The following is a 21,812-nucleotide window of genomic DNA, read 5'->3' as shown; positions in this document are numbered from 1 at the left end:
ACCCTGGCTGGCAAAAACATACACGAGACTTGCCCCTCGCTGTCCAGATAGACTCCATAATCTGATACCGTTGTATTGTGTAAAATTGCTACTTGAGTCAAGGTAAAAATATTAAATCTTGCCCTGGCCATCAGCTGCTGCTTGGGGCTACAGTCAGGAGCGATGGCTCCACATTCACAGGTGTTCTACAAGCATTACATCCCTAAAGATTTCATTATATCATCATTATAATCAAGAACTAGATAAAAATTTGAGTGTAGATGAGCTGAGCATATCATGTGTACATTCATGAACAGGAGCAATAAAAGCCTGTGCTGCTTGCATGACCCTCTGTCAAACCTTAGCTATTTCAATGGATTCCTCCCTCGGAGTAACTGAATAGGAACACGGCACGTAGATAGTAAGTTTATGCACTGAAAGAAAGGTATAAACGGTGATTCTGACCTCCAAATGGAAAAATGTCTCTGCTTAGATCCTACCAGCAAAGTAACATGAACTAACAGTGAAACAAGTAACTCAGACCTGCCTACCCCTTTGAGATGAGACAAACTACACTTAGATTAGTATTTTAATAGTGTAATGCCAGTGCAGATAAATCTTTGAATTACAACCAGAAATAGTGCATTAAGAGAATCTTATACTGAAATACACGTGTGGATTTACACTAGCGTAGGTTTCTGCAGAGTTGCTGGAGAAAACATTTTTAACATTGCTACATCACTAACTGAGAGTAACTGAGACCTCCCTAACTGTTCATTGATGAAAAATGCAAGTACAACATACACTTAAATAAAACTAACTGCTCATCAGTGGAGAACTCCAGTCTTAAAATGGAGACTTTTTATGATATTAAAAAGGAGTTCCTCACTGTTAACAGCAAATGGAAGTTTTCATTAGAAATCAGATGACACCTAGTGGCAAACCCGGAGATGAGATGGGGGAAATTTCAGCTCTCTCCTGAAAATGCATTACCTCTTCTCTTCTGATAAGCCAATCTAAATTCCTCTCCAAGCATGTTGATGTCATCTTCGTATTTGAGTATTCCCTGCAATAAGGGGAAAGAAACACACGTCAGAAGGTAAAACAAAGGAGAGAGATTATTATGGATCTCTGAAATTTCCTACAGAAGGGAATGTAATAGCTCGTATCCATGGTACCAGCGTTACCTTTAAAACAAACACCCACAAAACTTCAATAGGTGAGTTTCAACCTGGTGTACTTGGTGCTAACCTAGAGCCGCCTCTTTTGTTCGCCACGCAGATGATGATGAGGACCCCTTCCAACATGAGCACTATACAAAAGACAACATTTACCTGCATTCTCTTTCGAATAAAAGTGATTATAGTCAGCACAGCACCAGTGCAGGTTCAGTAAAATCAAGCAACTGCATTGAAAAGAGGCGCTGGCTGAGGGTGGGGCTCGCTCTCCACCTTTAGTTGTGTTGATATTAGCCCATACAAAGAAATTATTTCGGAAATCAACTGATACTGAACAACTTAATCAGAAACCATGTTTTGGGGAAGGGAAGCAGGGGAACCTAGAAATCTAAATCTCTAACTAATTCTAAATTAATATTAGGGCTAAAAATGTGTATGACCCACAGAACATACCTTGCAGCATTTAGGGGGGGGGGGGGGGGAAAGTTACAGGTTGCATTTATACTGGAGACTTTAGAATTAGGTAGCACTTTTCTATTTAACCATTTTGAGTGAAGTAACATGATGTATGACCACACGATTCAGACACAGTGCTGAAGCAGAGAAAAGAATAAAGTACAACACCAATACCATGGAACAGGTACGAGCCTTGGACATTCTGAAATAGCCAAGACTTCCTCCAACAGTAAATACAAACCAGAAAATTATATCAAAATACTGCCAATTTGAGTTATCCTTTAATTAAATCTACATTAAAAAATAACTCGCTCACTCCAAATTTTACAAGTTCATGCACCAAACTAGCATATTAATATTTGAATAAAAATTATACTCCGCTATATTTACCATGTTTTCCAGTATTGCAGAAAAGAACTTCTTTAAATAGCTGGATAATTCCCTCCCTACTGTAAATGCATTTTTACATCCCTAAAGCAGCTCTCTGGTCATTTGTGTACCATCAGGTGATCTTTCTGATTATGAAGTAGAATACAACATAAATTGTAGTTTATTCCTATTACAATAATTGCTTCCATCTTTGGAACTTTTAAAAACACAAGGATGAACAGAGTGAGCTTTGAAATGCTTCTGTAAGCACTGCAGTTTATTGCACTGCAACAGAGACGAGGCCTTGTTTCCATGGCAACAGAAGACTTAGAAGACGGCCGACACTGTGAGAAATTGCTCCCAAAACCCCAACGGAGAAATTTGGTGGAAACGGGGTTTAAGATACGGTGGGCCCCTGTCTAGCTAGAAAAGCCCTGCTTTAGAACTTACATTCCATAGTCCAACAACGGGATGTGCAAAGCGCTGTGGAAGCTTTCAGCAAGTTCTGTACAAGGCGTCAATATTGCAGTAGCGCCCAGAGCCCCTCATACAGAAAGAATATTTTTGTAAATTGCTTCCCAACTCAAAAAGAAAAAAAGACAAAAGGAAAAGGTGAGCACAGGAGACCTGACACACTAAGGACACGCGCTGACTCCAGGAACTTACACGGTTCTGCAACTTCACCTTAAACTATCCAAGAGAAAACTGATTTACGGGACAAACATTTAAAATGTTTAAAATACAATTCACTTACTCGAGGAAGATAACCCAACAATTTAGACGCGTGCTCTTTCAAGAGTTTCTGTCTCTCCTCTTCAACAATTGCACGGATGTTTTCTTGTCTTCTCTCCTCTAACTGTCTGTCTTCAAGTTCGCGCTCCTACAATAAACAAGCAAGTTTTCCTAACTGTTCAGCTGCAGCTCTGTGAACGTTTGTTTCCACCAATGTGCACCACAGCATAAAGAGAAAATTTTTCTAGTGGAGTAAATTGCGAACTTCCACTTATTCATTCCTGGTCACAGGAAATTCATTTGAAAAGGATGGAAAGGTGTATGTAAAAAACCACAAAGCACTGTTTAAACAATACATGTTTGGTAACTAGAAAAAAGTCTCAGACAAAGGAGAAGACTGAATGGCAAGACATGGGGCTAGTCTGCTATGTAAGTGTCTGGTCTCATACCAGAAGCCCTTTTAAAGATAGTTAAGTTCTGGTTCCTTCTTGGCTCTCAGACAAGTTAGTCTGTTCCTGCCCTACTGTTCTAATCCAGGAAAAGGAGAAATAGGCAGGTATTCTCATGCTGATGATGAGAAATTGCAATTCACGTTACACGTGATCTAAACCCTATAAACAGGTCCAAAAGCTGCAGTACAGGATTCCACGTCTTGTTTTCAGTTTACACCCTTTCTTCCTCAGATGATAATTCGAGAGACTTAATCTAAAATCAAGGCTGGGACTTCCCCTTCTCACACATCATTATCAGTGCCGCCGATCAGGGACGCTGAACTGGACGACAGTTGTGTCGCTGATCCCACGGCTCCTGAAGAGAGACTTGCAGAGCATGTCAGGTATGCAGGGGTCTAGGGATGTTCCTGACTCTAACCTCTTGAGCTACAAAAAAAGTTAGCTCTAAAAAGACTTTTCTTGTCAGCAAACCAAAACAAAGGCCTGCTTCCCCCCTGCACGCTTCTCTGCAATTCCCCTGTCACCTTTCCCAAGTAAACAACAGCCTGGTCACTGAGGACAGCAGAAGTAGTCTCGTATTGAAGCACTCTGGCTCAAAACTAAAGGCGAATGTGAAAACTCTTACTTTATCTGCAATGAACTGTTTGCGACGGTCCTCAATGAGTTTTTCCACAGCCCTTCTGTGTTCAAGCTGTTTCATTCTTCGTTTCTGAGCATTCATCTGTTCAATGCGATCATCCTCTGCAAACTTGGCCAACATCTGTTGTCTGAAGGCTTCTTCTTCTTCTTGCATAGCTTGTCGCATTACCTTCTTTAGAGCAACTTGCTCTTCATATGTTTGCCTTAAGTCTAGGCGTTGCCTTATTCTCTTTTCAATTTCTGCCTATAAAGGAAATTGAATAAAACGCTGTATTACTGAACATACTTTGGAAAATTTTGATCATCATCAGCCAATCTACTCAATTTATCTTGGAATAAATTCACTATAGCTGTTACCTTCTAGCATAAGTAACTGGAGCAAACACTCCATATCTGACAGTGCTCTCCAGTACTAACCAGTTTGGCAAATGTCTCAAGATTCTCAAAATTAAGTCCAAAACAAAAGGAGATTATTTTTTTCCACTACCATGAAGTGAATCAACAAGACAGGCATCCTGAACAACTCTCTAAAAATAACAGCATTAGGTATCTCCGCCTGTGTTACGTTTTGTTTGTCACCCATAGCAAGACAAGACAGAGTGTGGGCGGGCCCACAGGAAAAAAAAAATGGACATGCAAAAAGCAAGCAGTGAATTAACCTGCTTAGCTTAAACCTGAACTTGAAAGTTACTGGCATTCTCCTTCACGAGATAAATGCATAAAGGGGACCATAAGGGTATTCAAAACCTTCAGTTGTCTGCCTGGTTGAAATTAAAACATAAATCCGTTAGGAACAGCAAAGGAAACTCAAAGGACAGAGTCTTCCCTCCAAAAACTAAGGTAATATGCAAACTGCTTGTCTGACTAAGAACATTTAGGAAGTAGTGTTGGAAATAGACACTTTGTGCCAGAACAGAATTGAAAACAATTCAAATTCATTTAGTACACCTAAAACCATGTCAGAATTAAGCTTTTTGCTTTGAGACAGCTCACAGACCAAAATGGGCTCAAGGAGTCCTTCAAAAACATCCCAAAGTCACAAATAACACCGCAGACTTAGCAAGTCCAAAGTGTGAAAAAAACCCCAAACCCAACCCAGACTAGTCCATGAACAACCCTGCCACCATTGTGAGAGGAAAAGTTGTGGAAATGGGAGTTACACGCCCTCTGAAGAGCACCCTCAGATGCAGAAGGAATTGCATGTGGGATATACTCTCACAAAATGTTCTTTAAGCATCATGACTCCAGTGACAATGTCCAAAGACTGAAGGAGCGCTGCTCCATCACAAAGACGTCAGAAGTAGTGAAGGGGCAGAGGAAGACTATGTAAACTACGGCCCCCTGTATTCACTTTATTACTTATTTTCTGGATCAGCGATTCAAAATGGTTTCATTTTCTCTTTAAATTTTCAATTCTGGTCGGTTTAAATTAGGTTACTCTACCTATAGCTACAAGTGCTCCATAAATTATATGTTTTCCTGCATATACACTACTATTTTTATTTTATAAAAGTTTCATCCAGCCCAGCTCCGCTAACCTGAATGTTCTGCAGGAACTATGGCAAAGTTGCAATACTCCTCTCCACTTGCATTTTCCCTTAACAGTTTATGCACAGGTACACATAACGTACCAGTTTTTTTATATGTTGTATGGATCTGACAGGTACCAAAATATCCATATCTGTATCTGCAGGAAAAGTGCAGGGAAAGTGAAACATTGCCCCCGCCCCCAATACACAGGTACTACTCCATCTACCTGCCAGTGCTTACCATCTCCTTCTTCCTTTCTGTCTCCGCTTGTTCTTCCAGATACAGCTCTTGGCGGATTTGTTCCAGTTCTTCACGCTTCTGTTGTTCTCTTTCCAGATTCTGGGCAATCTATTACAAGAAGGAAAGATTTCTAAATGAAAGACAAGAATGTACAATAATTTTTTCTACAATTTCAAGTTTTGATACCATGCTCTGAAGTCTTTGTTTTTTCTCCTCAGTGTCTCGAACTTTAGCCATCCGATCTTCTTCTCTTTGTTGCTGAATGTTGGCAAACTCCATAATTTTCCTATTTTCTTCTTCCATCTCTTCCCGTTTCCTTCTCCTCCAGATAGCTTGTTCTTTTTTAAATTCTTCAATATATGTCTGAGTTGCTCTCATTTTATCTAACTTCAGTTGTTTTTCCCTGTAGGAGATGGAAAAAAATGTTTAGTTATTTAACATACTGCAGAGTAACATTAAACAGACCATATGCTCGTTGTTAACAATATATTCCAGAGACTAAGATTTAAATGACTCTCCTTATCCGTTCAGCTGGAAACGAGATACCTAAATTGAAAATACTTATTAATGAATTGCCCCAAAAAGGGAATCTCATGTCTAATACCCTTCTTCAGGAGGACAGGCTGTACCCATAGGTACTCACTACTACTCCATTTTATACATGCTCCATCAAAACAAAAAGAGGAGAAGGAATCCCAATAGTCTAATGGCACCAGAATCTCCTAAACTTTTTATTTATTTATACTAAACTCTCCTCCCCGCCCCAACTACAACCCTGCCCTCAGAAGCCTCCCTTTCTATCCCTACCCATAAGACAGGCGTACAACATGTCTCATGAAGAGGCAGGGACATGAGGCGAGGCAGAAATCTGTGATATGCAGTCGTTTCCAGCATGAAGGGCCCAATGGAAGCGCTCCTTGAAATAAGCTGGATTTCATATTTGGGGAACAAGGACATGAGATTGACTGGAATGACAAGAACATTCTGGTATTTAAACAGCAAAATCCACGCAAGTCAGTCTCTTGTTAGTAAAATGTGACCAAGGAAAACTAAAATGGGCCTTAGTCTATGAAATAAATGTGTACAAATTAGCTTTCTATACAGGATTATATGAGTTGTTTTGTTTTAAATTAATAAATAATAAAAATTCAAAGCAACTAACATTTGGTCTTCCTCATAGATCTTTCTTACAATTTCATCAATCATGAGTTTCTCTCTTAGAAACTCTTCATAAGCCTCCTGCTTCCTCCTCTCTTGTTCTTCAAGCTGTTTCTCCAGTTCTTGCTGATACGTTATTTTCTCCTTGTTTCGCCTCAGTTCTGCAGAACTTTCTTCTTTTATTACCCTTTCGTACTCTTCCTTCATCTTTTGAGCTATTTCACCCTCATGTTTCTATAGGGGAAAAAAAGCAATGCAAGATTCTTTTTCACTCTCACTAAAACAACTTGTAATGAAAAAATGCACAGCATAAAAAGGAATTATACTGCATTACAAAAAAGGAATGTTTTCCACCTCAATCTATAAATATAGTATCTTAACATGCTTAATAGCTTAATTCAGTAAGTAGAACCCTTGAAGAGAACGCTCAATAACAACTTTGAGGAAAACTAGTAATACTTAGAGGAAGCTATATATCGAACGAAGACGAAGTAGAGCATTCAGCATAAGTGAAACTAGCTCACATCGGCATAATGACTGGAACGTGGTTTAATTATGTAGAACATCCTCAATAAACATGTTGTCTTTACAGCAATTTGCGTAAACTGAATTTTGTATAAAACATTAACGTAATCAGAATCATCTGCCTGATCACCAGTATTATTCTATACGCAAATAAAAGTTGACAATTCTTTCTGAAGTTATGCAGATATATGTTTAATAATAGTAACAACATTTTCAAAAATCTGCTCCTGAGGTAAGGATTCACCACAATAAGCACTTACTGTACAAAGTGTATCACAGTTTTAAATTGGATAAATATTACAAAACCAGTAAAATAAAAACTATATCCATTCGTACAGCTTAATTCGCTACTACTTCGATTGCAAAGCAAAGTAAACCTTTTTCTTATAGCTGGTTATTACCAGCTAATTAGTCCTTCATAACACAAAACATATTTTCAATAAACACTGAATGCCAAAACCCAACAATATTTTAGATAAAAAGGTCAGCTTCAAAGGAAAAATTTTCAACACAATCCATACAAAGAGTTACAGCACTCAGGTGCTGGGATACACTGCAAAGCTAATTACCATTTTCTCATACTGTATAGCTTCTTTTTCAGCAATCTGTGCAGCTCGCTCTTTATTCATATAAGCGGATTTTAGCTTTCTTTCTAACTCTCGAAGTTCAAGACTGGGAGGGGAAAAAAAAAAATTTATCCTATTACAAGGAAGTAAGTACCGATGGGGAAAAAATTGAAATTTCCATCACTATTTAAACACAATTGAAAAAAAATTTATTTTTCAGGGAAAAACCCAATTTTAGATGAAAAATATTGCTCTAGTAAAAGAGCAGAAAAAGAAAACAGAACCTGTTTTAAAACAAGAGTTATCTATATTTGTACATATGCTATCAATAGTTTTGCATGCTTTACATCTACCTATATAAATACCTGTATACATACATAAATGCATGCTTATAGATACATGTAAGTGTACACACATATATATAAGCATATATTAAAAACGAAAATTTTGTGGATCACAGAGTTTTTCTCTTATTGACAAAATTTGCTTAAAATTAACTTTTTATCATACCTTGATCTTAAAATAACTTTTCCTTCCAAGTCAGATTCATTTCTGCTTCTGCTACAACTTTCACAAAATCTGTCTTGTCTCCACTTAACTTCCATCACCTCATGCTGTTCGGACATCACACCGCCCTTCCCCTCGTCTGTCTCGCATTCACCGCCAACACTCCTTTCTGAGACTGTTCACTGACATCTGGAGCAACCCCTCCGATCACAGCCTTCTCCTAAGCACGTCTCAAAATCTACCTTTTCCCATGTTTTTTCCAGTTACGATCTTCTCTGCTACACAAATTTAAAAAGTTAAAGCCTGTTCTAAAAAATACATTATGTATCTGATTTTAGCATACTAAAACTTCCTCTCCGTTGCTTGAAAACATCTCCTGCCACCATCTTACTGCATCTAAGGTTCAGTCCAAAACGTGATGAAGAAAAATAAAAAACGAGCGGGAGGTACACGACTGACTGAATACTTCTATGAATAACACTTTTCAGAGTTGGGACTGATTTACAGTAACACCTAGTTAAATAACGTAGCGAGATTTTTGAAGCATTACCTGTTCTCTCTTACTTGTTGCCTCATCTTTTCATCTTTAAGTTTTTCGTGGTTCAACCTCGCCAGCTCAGCCGCCAGCCTTTCTTCTTGCTCCAGCTGCAGCTCTCGCCGTTTTTTGTTCTCTTCTGCCTAATGAGAACACACAATGTCCATAACAACTCTCCTCCGCACGGCTGCACACGCAGTTGGAAGCGGGTAAATTGCAAGACTGTGTAGTCAGTACGTAACTTTTAAAGGAGAAAGCTGTTGAAAGGTAAAGCCGGGCAGAGCTCTCCGGCAGAACGGCGCCACAGCCGCCCCTCGGCCTTCACCCAGCCCGATCACAGTCGGACGGACACGCGGGCCTGTGTTGGCACGTACACGCAGACGCCCTCGGGGCTCCGGGCCAGCCCCGCTCCCGCCGCCCCGCGGCTCTTACCCGCAGCACGGCCTCCTCCAGTCGCCGCTCGCGCTCCAGCGCGGCCCGCAGCCTGGCGGCCCGCCTCCGCCCGCCACGCTCCTCCGCCTCCGCCGCGGCCGCCGCCAGCCCCGCGCCCCGCTGCACGGACGCCTGCGGGCGACAAGAGAGAGGCGGTGCCGCAGGACAGCCGCGGCCCGCGGCCCCCGCTTCCCCCCCCCCCCGCCCGCTCACCATCTCGGCCGCCCGCCCGGAGCCGCCGCGCCGCGCTGTCATGGCAACGACCGGGGCTGCCGACCGGAAGGGAGGGGAACCGTTTTAACTTCCGGGGAAACCCGCCATACTGATTGGCCGAGAGGGCGACCCGACCCTAACACGTGACTCGGAGCGGGCGGGGCGAGAGCAGCGCGCCGTCACCGAGCAACCGGGGGTGCGGCGCCCGCGGGGGTGACCGGCCCCAGCGGCCCGCCCGCCGCCCCGCCCCGCCCCGCCCGCGCCTTCGGCCTCTCACGTTAAGGTGGGTTATTGCCGAGAGGCGCTGGTGGCGTCCCGGGAGCCCAACGGGCGAGGCGAGGGGGAGAGGACCGGGAGAGGCAGAGGTCGCCGTGAACGGCAGGGACGGGAGAGAGAGAAGACGGGGGAGAAGAATTAAGTTTCACGCAGCCGTAGCTCTGGCCTTCCTTATAGCCCTGAAGCAGGCCGCCCTGTTCGGCGGTGTTAGCAGGTTCAAACCCGAGGCTTTCGGTACACGGGGGTGACGCGGGACAGGAACCCCCAATAAGCCGGGGCAGGCAGAGCGCGCTGCCCTGGGTCCTCCCTTGGGTTTGAGACCTCCTCATGCACTGGCACGAGCTGCACCGAGAATGTGGGTTTTTTCAGTCTCTTTTGAGCTCCAATATGAATGAGGAGAGTAGATGCCGCACATTTTCATGCATTCAAATACGTTACAGAAGTGGCTAAACACAATTTTCCAGAAGAGAACAGCCCGAGGAGCAGCCCGTGCTGGGCTCCTGGCACATACATTCATCCTCCCTTGCTCTGGTGAAGCATGAATCAGTGAAAGTTGAGCATAGAGAGTTAGGAGAAACATGATTACCAAAATATCTTAAAAATATATTCAAGAGCATTTCTTCAATTATTACTTTAAGTTAATGCACTTTACTCACCTATAACCACAAAACCTAGGTGGCAGCATTTAATTAAGAATTTCTCTCCTCCATAACTATTATGGATGGATCCCAAACAAGTATGGGGGATACAATCACAGGGGAGAAATCAACAGCCAGAACATTAACCATGAGCATCACCAAAATTCATAATTCTACATGATTCTGGTAAGGTTGCTTGGTATGTAGTAACGCCTCATTTAAACCTGATAGGCAAAAGGAAAACCCAGCCCTTAATTTTTCCAGAGACAGATCTTACACAGAGCACAACGGTTCACTCCAGAGAGGTTCTCTGGACTGGCTTTGCTCCAGGAAGGAAATAACATTGTGGCATCCAATTCCCCAAACTCTGCCACCCACTTACATCATTTTTCTCACCTTTATTTTGCTTTCTACATAGTTATGTGGACCTGAAGACATTTAAGCTTCTTTAAAGCAGTATTTAAAATTCATTAATGTCACCTACTTTATAAAATTAATTAAAACAAATAAAGCTTAAGAACACCTCTCAATTAGGTAAAAAGAAGTCTGCATGTTCCTATTGATTCTGTGCTAGATATGCCTATATCTTTATATTTATGGGATGAGAATACTCATTATTTTAAATCAGTTCCCAATCTTTTACAAAATCTCCCAAATTAGTGGAATTCTTTCTGAAGCTCTGGTTATTCTTTGCCCTTTTCATGAGAAAAATGTTTTCCCACAATGCTGGGGGGGGGGGAAGTAAACTATAGGAGACCATGTCTTTAACTGAAATGATATACGCAGAGAGAGATGAGACAGAAAAAGATCATAAAAACTTTCCCTACTTCTTTCCAAGTGGTGTAACCACTACAGCTCTCTTTAAAAAAAAATTTAGTTTCTTCAACAGTAGGCAAGAAAACAAGTAAACGTCAAAAAAAAACCCTATCTCCCAATGATTCCAAGGGGTTGACTTAGAAAGAAGGAAGCTTTTAACTACACTGACACAGCACTGACTTTCAGTGCTCAAGGTTTGGAGGTGGCAGGGCGTGGGGGGATAAATGCGCAAAAGATACTTTTGCTGTCCCTTCTCAGTAAACAGCTGTATGCCTCCGTGGAAATAAATGGAATTTTCTTTCTTACCAAACAAAGTAACAAAATCAAGTCCCCTCACCTCACTTCTGGAAATAACAGCAAATAACCTTCAGATGTAAAATTTCATCTTTGCTCACATGATGTCCTCAGTTTGGAACAGCAACACTCTAAAATGAGAACATAAGTATACCTTGATTCAGTCTCCAGGGCAGCAAGGCATTCAGACAGAAAAGTAGGAGTAAAAATGCTTGAAAAACACACATAAATGAGAGACCAACAAGTCAGTTCGCAAAGTTCTTTTTAAAATTAAGAGGTGGCTTGTATTTGCATGCGAACAGTATTTGTGAGCAGTGTATCTTTCACAGAAGGGACAGGACACAGCACTAATATCCAGTAAGATCCCAAAGGGAAAATATTTTGAGGTTTCCAGTCCTCGGTGCCTCATTGTTCTTTTATTTCCCATACATTTCAGATTTGCTGCAGTGTGTTTAAAATGCAAAGAAAAAAAAAATGCAACCAGAGAATTCTTTTATCCTCCATACTTTATGGCAGTTTGTGCTCAGAAACTCTTATCTTTAATGCCCTGATTGTTTTCCCCAACATAAATTAAGCCACAGGGACAGTTCAGTAAACATACTGTGTGTGCAGATTTCCAAAGGAAGGTAAGTAACCTTTCAGCATGTACAGTCACCCCATGTAGAGAACAGGGAGGGGAGAATACTCCAGAAACTCCACAGAAACACCCAGTATACCCTTGCCACGCTCCTTTTGTTAAACTGAATACTTAAAGAGGGAAAACAATCATTTCCCCCGATTCAAATACAACTGCTGGTCTCATCTCTTCTTCAGCGCTCCCCCAAGAACTGCAGGCTCCTGTCCTAAAGCTTGGTCGTCTTAAATTTTGTTTTTCCCCTTACATCCAGCCAGAATTTCCTCTTTTTCGGTTTGCGACCATTGGCCTCTCAGACTCCCACTGTGCTTCTCAGCAGAGAGCCCAGCTTAGTCTTCTTGGTGCCCTCCCCACGGCAACCAGGGGCTGCTGTTTGGTCCCCTGGGGCATTGACTGCACCTCCGTTTGGGTTATCTGCAAACTTGCTGGAGGTGCAGGCACATGGGTAGCGCACCTGCACCTGGGCAAGCGTTTCTGTCCTGTGCCCCCCTAGCACATCCTGTTCTGCTCACCAAGGTCGTCTCAGTTGGAGGATCCACCTCCACCTGAGGGGGAAGCATCTGCTTTTGCTACTCCTCCCAGCTGTGCGGTCACAGCAAGTCGCTGCTCCATCTAGGGGCCTCCCTCGTACGTTCTTATTTGGGAAGACATCAAGCACTGTGTTGAAAACAGACCTACTTTTTCTTCATGTCAAAAAGCAGACCTCCTTGATGGCACCAACTAGTTTCTCACAGTTAAAGACCTAAGAATCTAACACTTGCAGAACAGAGTTCAGTCCGGGCAGAGTTGCTCAGCTCACCTGAAGGAACAGAATAAAAATGTACTGGTTTTGTAACCAGAGCTGGGTCAGACTCCTTAGAAGTCAAGCGTATTTATATTTCAGCTTTCTTTCCATAATATAATTTATGAAGTTTTTTTACAATAACAGATAATGAAATATCTGCTTTACTATAGTTTGGAAAGGAATGAGTCCTAGCTGCATAATTGCTATCAAACTCCTGTTTCATACAGCATTTCTTCTTGCAGCAGCCTGGTTACAGCTTACTGGTCAGTGACCTGCTTCTCATTCCTTTTTCCTAACAGCATTAAACACTCCTAGGGCCTGAAAAGCTTCAGGTAACCAGCAGCCAACTGTACAAATGTAGAGTTAAACTCAGCATTACTTTCTCAGGGTTAACATAGCATACTAATAAATGATTTGGTTCTCAGTCTCAATATCACCACCTACTGATCAATTCATGACAGCAGAAATGAAGACTGCTGAGGAATGAAAATTTTGCTAATGATAAAAATGATGAAGTGGAGCAGAAAAGGTCATTAAAGGAAAATGGTGAAGCCATTTTGCAGGTTTACCTCTTTTCTAGGGCGTTTTACCAGATGATCATAACATGAGACAGTGACAAATGCGTTCCAGCTGAGATAAGATATGTGGGTCATGCTGACTTTGCAACATTATAAACCACTATTGGGGATACCACAGCTTCTTTGTGAGGTAATTTACCTTCTTTGGATGAAAAAGATAAATGTGAATTAACAGGGAAGAGTCTGAAACATCTGAGCTGTGCTATTGATCTACTAAAGACCTAGATAAGTCACAGAGAAACTAATGCTTGCTTTGCTTGAGATTAGTGATGGATGGGATAGCAGATTTAGCAGCTAAGGGGCTATCACTGTCAAGAAAATCTTAGCACTAATTTTTTTTTTTTTTTAATTATCCTGCAGTAGTAGCGAAAATATGTCCCATAGCAGCAGTAAGCAGAAGTGATCTTTTACTTATGACATTATGGATTGTAAACAAAAATATTTCAAGAAACAAAAATACTCAGTGCTTCAAATGTGTTCAACAAAAATACAGCTGTTCCTGATGAGAAAAACGTGGTTTTAGTAAATATTTAGCTGTACTATTGAGTTTTCAAAGAATAAAGAGAATAAATGGAGTGTCTCAGGCCAGAAAGGATGTTTGTGCAAAAGATGAACAGAAATTAGTCTTTTAAGGGCGCTATGTTCTTTGCTTTGTTTTTGGGCTTCCATCTCTGCACAGTCCTACTGGTCAAGAGTAAAAGCTGTGAGCTGTGCGTCTAAAGGCTGACGTGACTAAAACTATTAGAATGCATTTATATCCACAGCATCTTATAGCATGTATTTCTGGGTAAACTCAGAGTTCTTAACATTTCCTCTTAATATTTATTACTGATTTATTCAAGTTTATAAAGCACCCACCTACTCTTCTGAGGAGACACTGTTTTTAACAACTGAATACATAAATTCCAAAGACCACAGATGAATGTTACTCCACAGTGACATTACACTCCAATGTTTCTTACAGAGGGTATTTTTGCTGGTTGGACTTGAAATAATTGTTATTCTAGTTAAAAAGGCAGAATAACACCAAAACAGACTCCTTAGGTAGTTTGTAGAGAGGATCTTTAAAAATAAAAACTGTAGTGTAGTGCAACTACACTAGATTCTGCTTCCATGCAGGCAGAAGGATTAGACAGTCCCTTCCAGGCTTACGTGTTGACAAAATCATTTTTCATCCCACAATCTCTTACCTCTACACAATCCTTGTCATTTCTTTGTTTCCACGTTAGCAATGCCAGAAAACGTAAGTGCTTCTTGAAACATGCAGCCCAAACTCATTTGATGCTGTAAAACAAAACCAGGGAATTAGGACATTATTTCATCACTCATTTTCAAGTCTCTCTGCAGACAGCATTCAGCCTTTCAGGATTTGTTCAGGGTAAAGATGGGAGACTGCCTTAGGCTCTCTGACTGTTTCTTTCATATTTTCTTTGGGTGCTTCTGTTTCTCTGCAGTTTCTCTCCCATTCCTATTACTCCAGCCAATACCAAGTTTGTGGCTTTCTGCATCCCTCCCATCGATCAACATTATTTACATTGTTTAGTAGTTTGTAAGTGTCCTTTATGTTCTATAGTTTCTTATTATTTCCCTACTTTAATCTATATTGCAGTTCAATTGCTTCTTGGAAGTAACCTGAAAAAAGGCAGCAATTACACCATCAACATCAGCCAGGTTTTGTACAACACCCAACATCCATTCAGTGAGCTGGGAAATGAGCTTTTATAGCACACAGCAAAGTCTGAGCTTTCTTGCCAACTGGCTGCCTGGTTAGTAGATCTGTTTGGGTTATGGAACAGGGCATTTCTCCTGTGCATTTGGCACAACTTTGCTAGCATTCAGTGATTAAAAAACAATTAGAGAGCCATGTCCACCATGCTCTTTTTAATCCAACTAGCAAACACTGGGGAGAATACAAATTGCAATTGCCAGGTTTTCTGCTTCACCTGTAATAATTTCTTTTTAAGCAAATGTTCTAGGCAGAGCAAATATAGTTCTTCTATGTAAAGAATGGTGTAAAACCACTGCTATAACGACACTTCTGGTTTGTGCAGCAAGAGCTTTATCCACTTACCTATCATAACCAAACTCCTGTCCCCCGTGAAAAAGAATAGAGATTGTAAGTTCAAGCAAAAGGACTGAGTTCTGTCTTAAGAAAATGAACAGTGATGATTTTTAGTTGAGAATCTAAATGTTTATGTGTATCACAGTTCTGTTTGTAAAAGCTTTTCAAAAAAGTTTTATCTATTTAATCAGATTTTTACATGTGAGCTCTAATTTAATTATTTGTCAAAAAGTGCCCCTCAAGATAACAAGCTCCATTTGTAGCTTTTAATTTGGAAGCAGAAAGACTAAATACGAGACTTACATTTTTCCTACTCCATCCTATCCTTGTCTTTCCTGTGCGGGGTTTAGAGGAGGCATTTGAGTAGCCAGCCTACAACAAGCTCATCTGCCGAAGTGCCCAACTGAACGGGGAAAAAGGAGTGTCTCGGAGGGAAACCAGTGACTGCCTCCAACCCAGCAATCATCATCACCTCAGCTGATTTTGGCTGTCATTTAAGCACTTGACCAGGTCACGGTTTCCTTTTCAGTATTTTGTATGCAGTGCCATCAGAATGTACACCTCTGGAAGGAAGATTTGTAATTTCCAAGGCCAAATGAGATATTGAGAAAAAACTATTAAGTAGTAAGCTTTACTCTTCTTCTTCCTATAGCAGTGCCCATAGGAAAATGTACACTAAGTAAAAGGGTAAGATGGCATATGCTTCCTGGACTGCGTACTCCCTTGGAAGCACCAAGTCCAGGTGTTAGTATATATTCTAACTTGAGTGCAAAAGAGAGCACCAAGAAATGTATTTAGAAGAAAGCAGAACCCCTTTCATTCCTGCAAGATACCACCAGACACAATTAATTCCAAAGAGTTCAGTTTAACATTTGTGAATAATTAAAAGCTGAGGAGCTCCAAAGGGGAGCTTAGCAAAGAGCGGAAAACTAAGAAGAAAGATGCCATTTGCAAACAACAGCGTATTTAACAAACTAATCCGTAACCATAACCTTAAGCCAACCAACGGAAAGGGCAACTGAAGGGCAATAACAGAAAACAAACATCAGTCCCAGAAAGGGCTGAGAGCAATGTGAAAGTAATTCTGCTGCCTGTGTCCATCTCTTACACTGGCACTTCATCCTGCCCGTCAGCGTCGGCAGAGCCCCACGACGAGCCCCGGGCTGGCAAAGGCTCTGCTTCCCTGCCCTGCATGAGGATGTGTCTGGAGGAGTCCTGGGGCATGTTTAGTAAAATCTGTGATGTTTTATTCAAGAGCCTTTAGAGAGGAGAAGAGCACACAGTGGTTAATGATACATTTCACTGCTGATAAAACAGCAATTTTGTGCTCCAAAAACAACTCACCACCGAAATGGTGAATTGCCTCTGTATTGCTATGGACCAGACAAAGCCCACAGATTTCTGTTTGCAAGGTATTCCCAGTCTCTCACCTCTCAGCATGATTCATTTGCTGGCACCCTGCGTGCCAGGTGTGTCAAAAGGGCACACTGATGTGGGGCACTGCATAGCTGGGGGAAATCACAGCACTGCCAGCGGCTGCAGAGAGGGCTCGAGAGGCCTTCTTCAGTGGCTGCAGCTCAGTGCCACGCTCCCTGCCTTGCACCATGCTGCTCTGCACGTCATGGATCCGCTGCCCAAAAGCGGGGCTTACCCAGCCCCAAAAGCTGTGTTTACTCTGCCACCTCGCAGCTAGACTCTCACTAGTCCCTTCCCTCAGTCAAAGGCTTTCACTCTGAGCAGTGCCCAGCTGGTAACTCATCCGTGCAGGAACCTTTGGCAACTTTTTCCCAAAGCAGCGTGTGCTCTCTCACGCCTGCCGCTCAGCACTTGCTCTAGCAGCAGCAAGGGGAACCAAAGATGCACAGTGTTTCCCCTAAGCAGACAACAAGCAGGCAGTTCACTCATCTGACCTCCCTCAAATTGTCATCATTATATTCCCATATACTCTCTTCCTAACTCTGACCTCCTCGGCATCCTTCAGAAACCTGAAAGCGCCTGCCCTGCAGGCTGTCAGCGTGGGGCCCATGCCACGCTGCAGGCAGCTGCCCGCTCAGGGGCAGGACCGGCGCAATCTTACCCAAATGGCTTTGCTATGCATCAGTCCCTGTGTCTGCTTCAAAAAGTGCTCATGTAAGCCAAGCTCATTCTTAGTACTGAGGTGACCACAGAGTTGGTAGAGAGGCACCAGCTTGACTTTGGTCTCAGAGCTACTGCAGAAAAGCAGGGCCCTTCTCCGCGTCTCCATAGAGAAGATCTCATGACACCAGAACTACTATTTTCCTTGGAAGGAGATAGGAGGATGAGGGAGAAAGTCCTCTCGTTTCACTGAGAAAATTTCAGGTCATCATATAGAACTGTAAAAAGTAAAAAAGACATGATTATAAAAGGACTTCCACCAGTAAGCAACATTCATTTCCCATTTGATATCTTAAGACAAGTTGCTTACTTGAAATCAGAAAACAACGTATACACATGTACTGTAACAAGTAACTATAGAGTTTGGTTGTGTGTTTATGCCTTGCACGATAAACAAACATAGTTTTGAAATAAACAGTTGCACTGAAATTATATTTCTACAATTTAGAAATCAAACCTAATCTAATTTGCTGCAGCTGGACACCACCTGCAGAGTACTGTTTAAGTACTCTGAACATTACGCACTTATCTTTTAAATATTGATAATGCCATTTTTCATTTATGTGACATGAAGTCCCACAGGGAATAATTATGCTAATAAACCTTAATGATTCTTGCAAATAAATGATCAAACAAAATTGCTACTGTTGATTTATATTAATGGATGCCTTTAGGAGGAGATTTGTCAGGATGTGCTGCTTCTTGAATCCCAATTCATCTTATTTAGCAGAAGAATGTACATAGTTTGTAAAACAGATTAAGTGTTTAAAATATAATGTGTTCATGGAGTTTCTGCAGTTCATAACGTTCAAGCATTATTATCTTGCCTTATGGCAAATCTGCATTAAATGGCTTCTTTGTATACAACTTTCTTCAGTCCTTTTTTTCCCCTCCTTTTGTCCCTTGTGGCTAAAAAAGTCCTCCTCTTGAAGATCTTTAACTTAACCTTTCTGTTACTCATGTAAGAATCGCTGATCATTTTGCTGTCCTAATAGATGAGCACCGCCGTCGGAACAACTTTGCTTTCACTGCAATGAGTCTAGAAACATTTTTGGTGCTTTAATAAGGGCACATCACCTGAAGATGGTGACCTACAGAATTTTATAAGATATGTTAAGATAAGCAGTTTCTACTTTTCTTCTACTGTCGGATATGCTGGAAATTCCCACTCCCCATCCATCTATACTTTTGAAGTTTTAACCAAGTTCATTTGGAAAACATTTTACATGGGCTTGCCTTTTAGATAATACATACATTTGAAAGCAATATCAATGTGCTTGTTTTCCTCCTGATTATAGGGCAGGACATATTTTAAAAGTGTCACAGGAGAGGAAGCTAAGGAAATAACAGGAGAAGGAACTTCTAAGTTTATGAATTTAAACTTTAGTGGAGCTAGAAGAAGAGAATAAGCACATGCTTTGTATGTATGTGTTTTGCTGAATAGACAAGTGCAAGGTGGTGGTGGGTCAGGGTTAGAACCAGGCAGGCAGGGGAAGCAGAAATGTGCTTTCCCTGCCTCTGCAATACTCAGTGCCCAGTGGTGAGAGTTGTACAAGCAGGCTTAATTCTTTGCTTGAACAACTTTGTTAAATTGATTGACTCCAGCAGGATAACAGCAGAATGAAGGCACAGGATGTTTTTGCCTTTGAGGCAAGTAATACGGTTAAGTAATATAATTTGCTGAAACTTCCACCCATCCAGAGGTTTTTCAGCATTTTTTTCCCTTTTTACCTCCTCCTGCTTGTCCAAAAGTTCAGTTTCAAAGAAAAGCTAAATAGCCTACTATGCAAACATTTTCTTTCTCTCATAATGTAACCAGCTCCCATGAAACATGACATTGCATCCACAACAGGCTGGTATTTCAAAGAGTTGGCATGAATGGATTTTACTGCTGACTGGATAATACAATCATGAAATCCAGTTGAAACATGGCACTAATTCACTCCATACACAAGGAAACCAATAACTGCAGCATGGCAATGAAGGTCTCTAATAATGCTCTAGAATGAACTGGTGGTTTGAATTATTTCTTCAGAGAGGAACATTCCTCAAAAGCCTGTCAGGTAAGGCTTTTCCTTTTAAACTGGGGCCTAATCTTGCAGACCCTGAAAGCAATGGAAGTTCCAAACCGCTGCAATATTCAGATTAATTTTCTTACAGTTTGTGGACTGATAATCCTCAGATTTGTCAATTCCACTTTAAACACTGCTACGGAAGTCTGTCTTCTGCGATTCAGAGCACCAAACCTGCACGTGATGGGGGAGTTTGCCAGTCCTGCATTTCTGTTAAACAATGAGAAACCTACAGTCTCGTTCTGTTCATCCCTTGCATGTGGGTTCTTTAATAGCTCTCCAAGCAACTAGCGGGGGAACATTTTCAAATATGTAATTACCTTTTGTATGTGGCAACGGCAAAGAGACTTCGAGCAATTAGTAGGATTGGACACAGACTGAGGATTAGGTTTGCCTGAATTCTGGCTTTGTCTAATCTGCTGCACAGCATTCAGAAGACTATTTTATCTTACTGCCTTTTTGCATGCTTGCAACGATGCTTGTCATACACAGGAGGAGCATCATATGGATTAGTACATTTATACCTGTACTGCATCTGAATGCGTGCATCACTACCTATTAAAGGCTATCACTGTGCTATCAGGACTTACACTTCTCCAGATGCATGACTGCCATTCTCATCAGCCTCTCTGCTCATTGCAAATCGTAAAGCAGTACTGGTCTCATGCTCTGACTGATACAAGCTTCCTAGGAACAGGTGATGGCCCATTTTCGCAGGAGGTCCCTAGGGTAATTTGGGCTCTCAGGGACACCCAGAGCAGAGGGAAGCACCGTGCTCCCAGCCACAAAGTGCTGCGCTGCAAGTCAGGAGCCTTAGTCCCATCTCTGGCTCTCTGTGCCTCAGTTTTTCTAATAATAAAATGGGAGTCAGGCACATACGCTTCAGTGTACAAAACATACAGCGCTTGCATAGGCGTGTATCTAAGTTGGCACACAACTGAACACCCCGTATTGACTTCTAACACTGAGGTAGTACTAATGTGACATGGTGAGGAGTGACCAGGAACTGTCAGTAAAAAGCCTTAATTGTGACTTGAAGTCAAAGGGATTTTGCCACTGGCTTAAACAGGGTCATGATCTCACTCCCTGTTTTATGCATGTCACTTTTTGCTTAAAAAAAACATAAAATTATCCCCCCTCAATATTACTTTTTGCTTTAGCTTATAAATAACCGTTTCCTGTCCCCGTATCTATTCAGACATGTACTACAGAGATACACCTGTAGGTTAAGAAGCTCATTTTAGTCTTTTCAGAGGGATTATCGCTACCCTCTTTCTTGCCTCTGTTACCTGTTTCGCATTTTCTTACCACAGGCACTTGCTCTCCAAAGTGCTCTTTTGGGCAGTCCTAGTTCCTGGCCTCAATTTTTCTCTTGTTGTGAAGCATTTTTCAGGCCTTGCCTCACTCCATTTACATGTGAGGACTATTACTCCTCTGCCTCTCTCTGGGGTGACTTCTCTGTCGGTGGATTTGGAATGACATCTCTCATTAGGCTTCTCCAGGATCCAAGAGCTCTGTTGGGACCTGACTTCTGCAGACAGAATAAGCAAAAAGGTGTGAATAACACAGTGTCTGTGTTAAATGAGACTTTCTCATTGCCCCTCCAACACAGAGAATTCTCTCTGCTTGGTTTTGTTTGGCCATGGGTGTTTGATCTGAGATAATTTTTTGAATGATCACTTACAGCCTCAAAAACACACTTGATGTCTAGCAGAGTAAATTGCCTGAATCAGTCTGTCTCTTGTGTCTTGCCATTTCTACTATAGATTTTTTTTTTCCTCCACCTTGGAATGGTGTTAAAACCTTCTCTCTACCAGTTGCACAGGGAAAGCAGTCACTCCTAAACTGTCTCATCTCCTCCTTTCAGGTTGTTTTAAGATGTGGTGGTCAGTTGAATCCCTCTGCACATGATTTCTAGGTGCTTGTTATTTATTTGAAATGCAGTCACTTCTTATTCTCACACCATCTGGCCAGACATGTCTGCTTTCATATACTGTAGATGTTCTAACTT

The 21,812-nt window shown here is 41.6% G+C and overlaps 1 protein-coding gene across 1 annotated transcript; it reads right to left on the bottom strand.

Annotated features, from left to right (window-relative positions):
* Positions 1-128: 128 nt before the first annotated feature.
* MNS1 (meiosis specific nuclear structural 1) lies at positions 129-20,510 on the bottom strand. Its single transcript, XM_050903501.1, has 11 exons — positions 20,392-20,510; positions 19,888-20,011; positions 9,299-9,430; positions 8,882-9,009; positions 7,828-7,930; positions 6,738-6,967; positions 5,762-5,978; positions 5,576-5,683; positions 3,792-4,049; positions 2,737-2,862; positions 129-1,045 (listed from the first exon to the last, which is right to left on the bottom strand). Exons 1-11 carry the CDS (start codon positions 20,508-20,510, stop codon positions 947-949), a joined length of 1,644 nt encoding a protein of 547 aa, XP_050759458.1. The 3' UTR covers positions 129-946.
* Between the last annotated feature and the right edge of the window lie 1,302 nt (positions 20,511-21,812).

Source organism: Gymnogyps californianus, chromosome 11 (genome assembly GCF_018139145.2).
Source record: "Gymnogyps californianus isolate 813 chromosome 11, ASM1813914v2, whole genome shotgun sequence".
NCBI lineage: Eukaryota > Metazoa > Chordata > Aves > Accipitriformes > Cathartidae > Gymnogyps > Gymnogyps californianus.
This window is presented reverse-complemented; position numbering and strand designations above follow the sequence as displayed.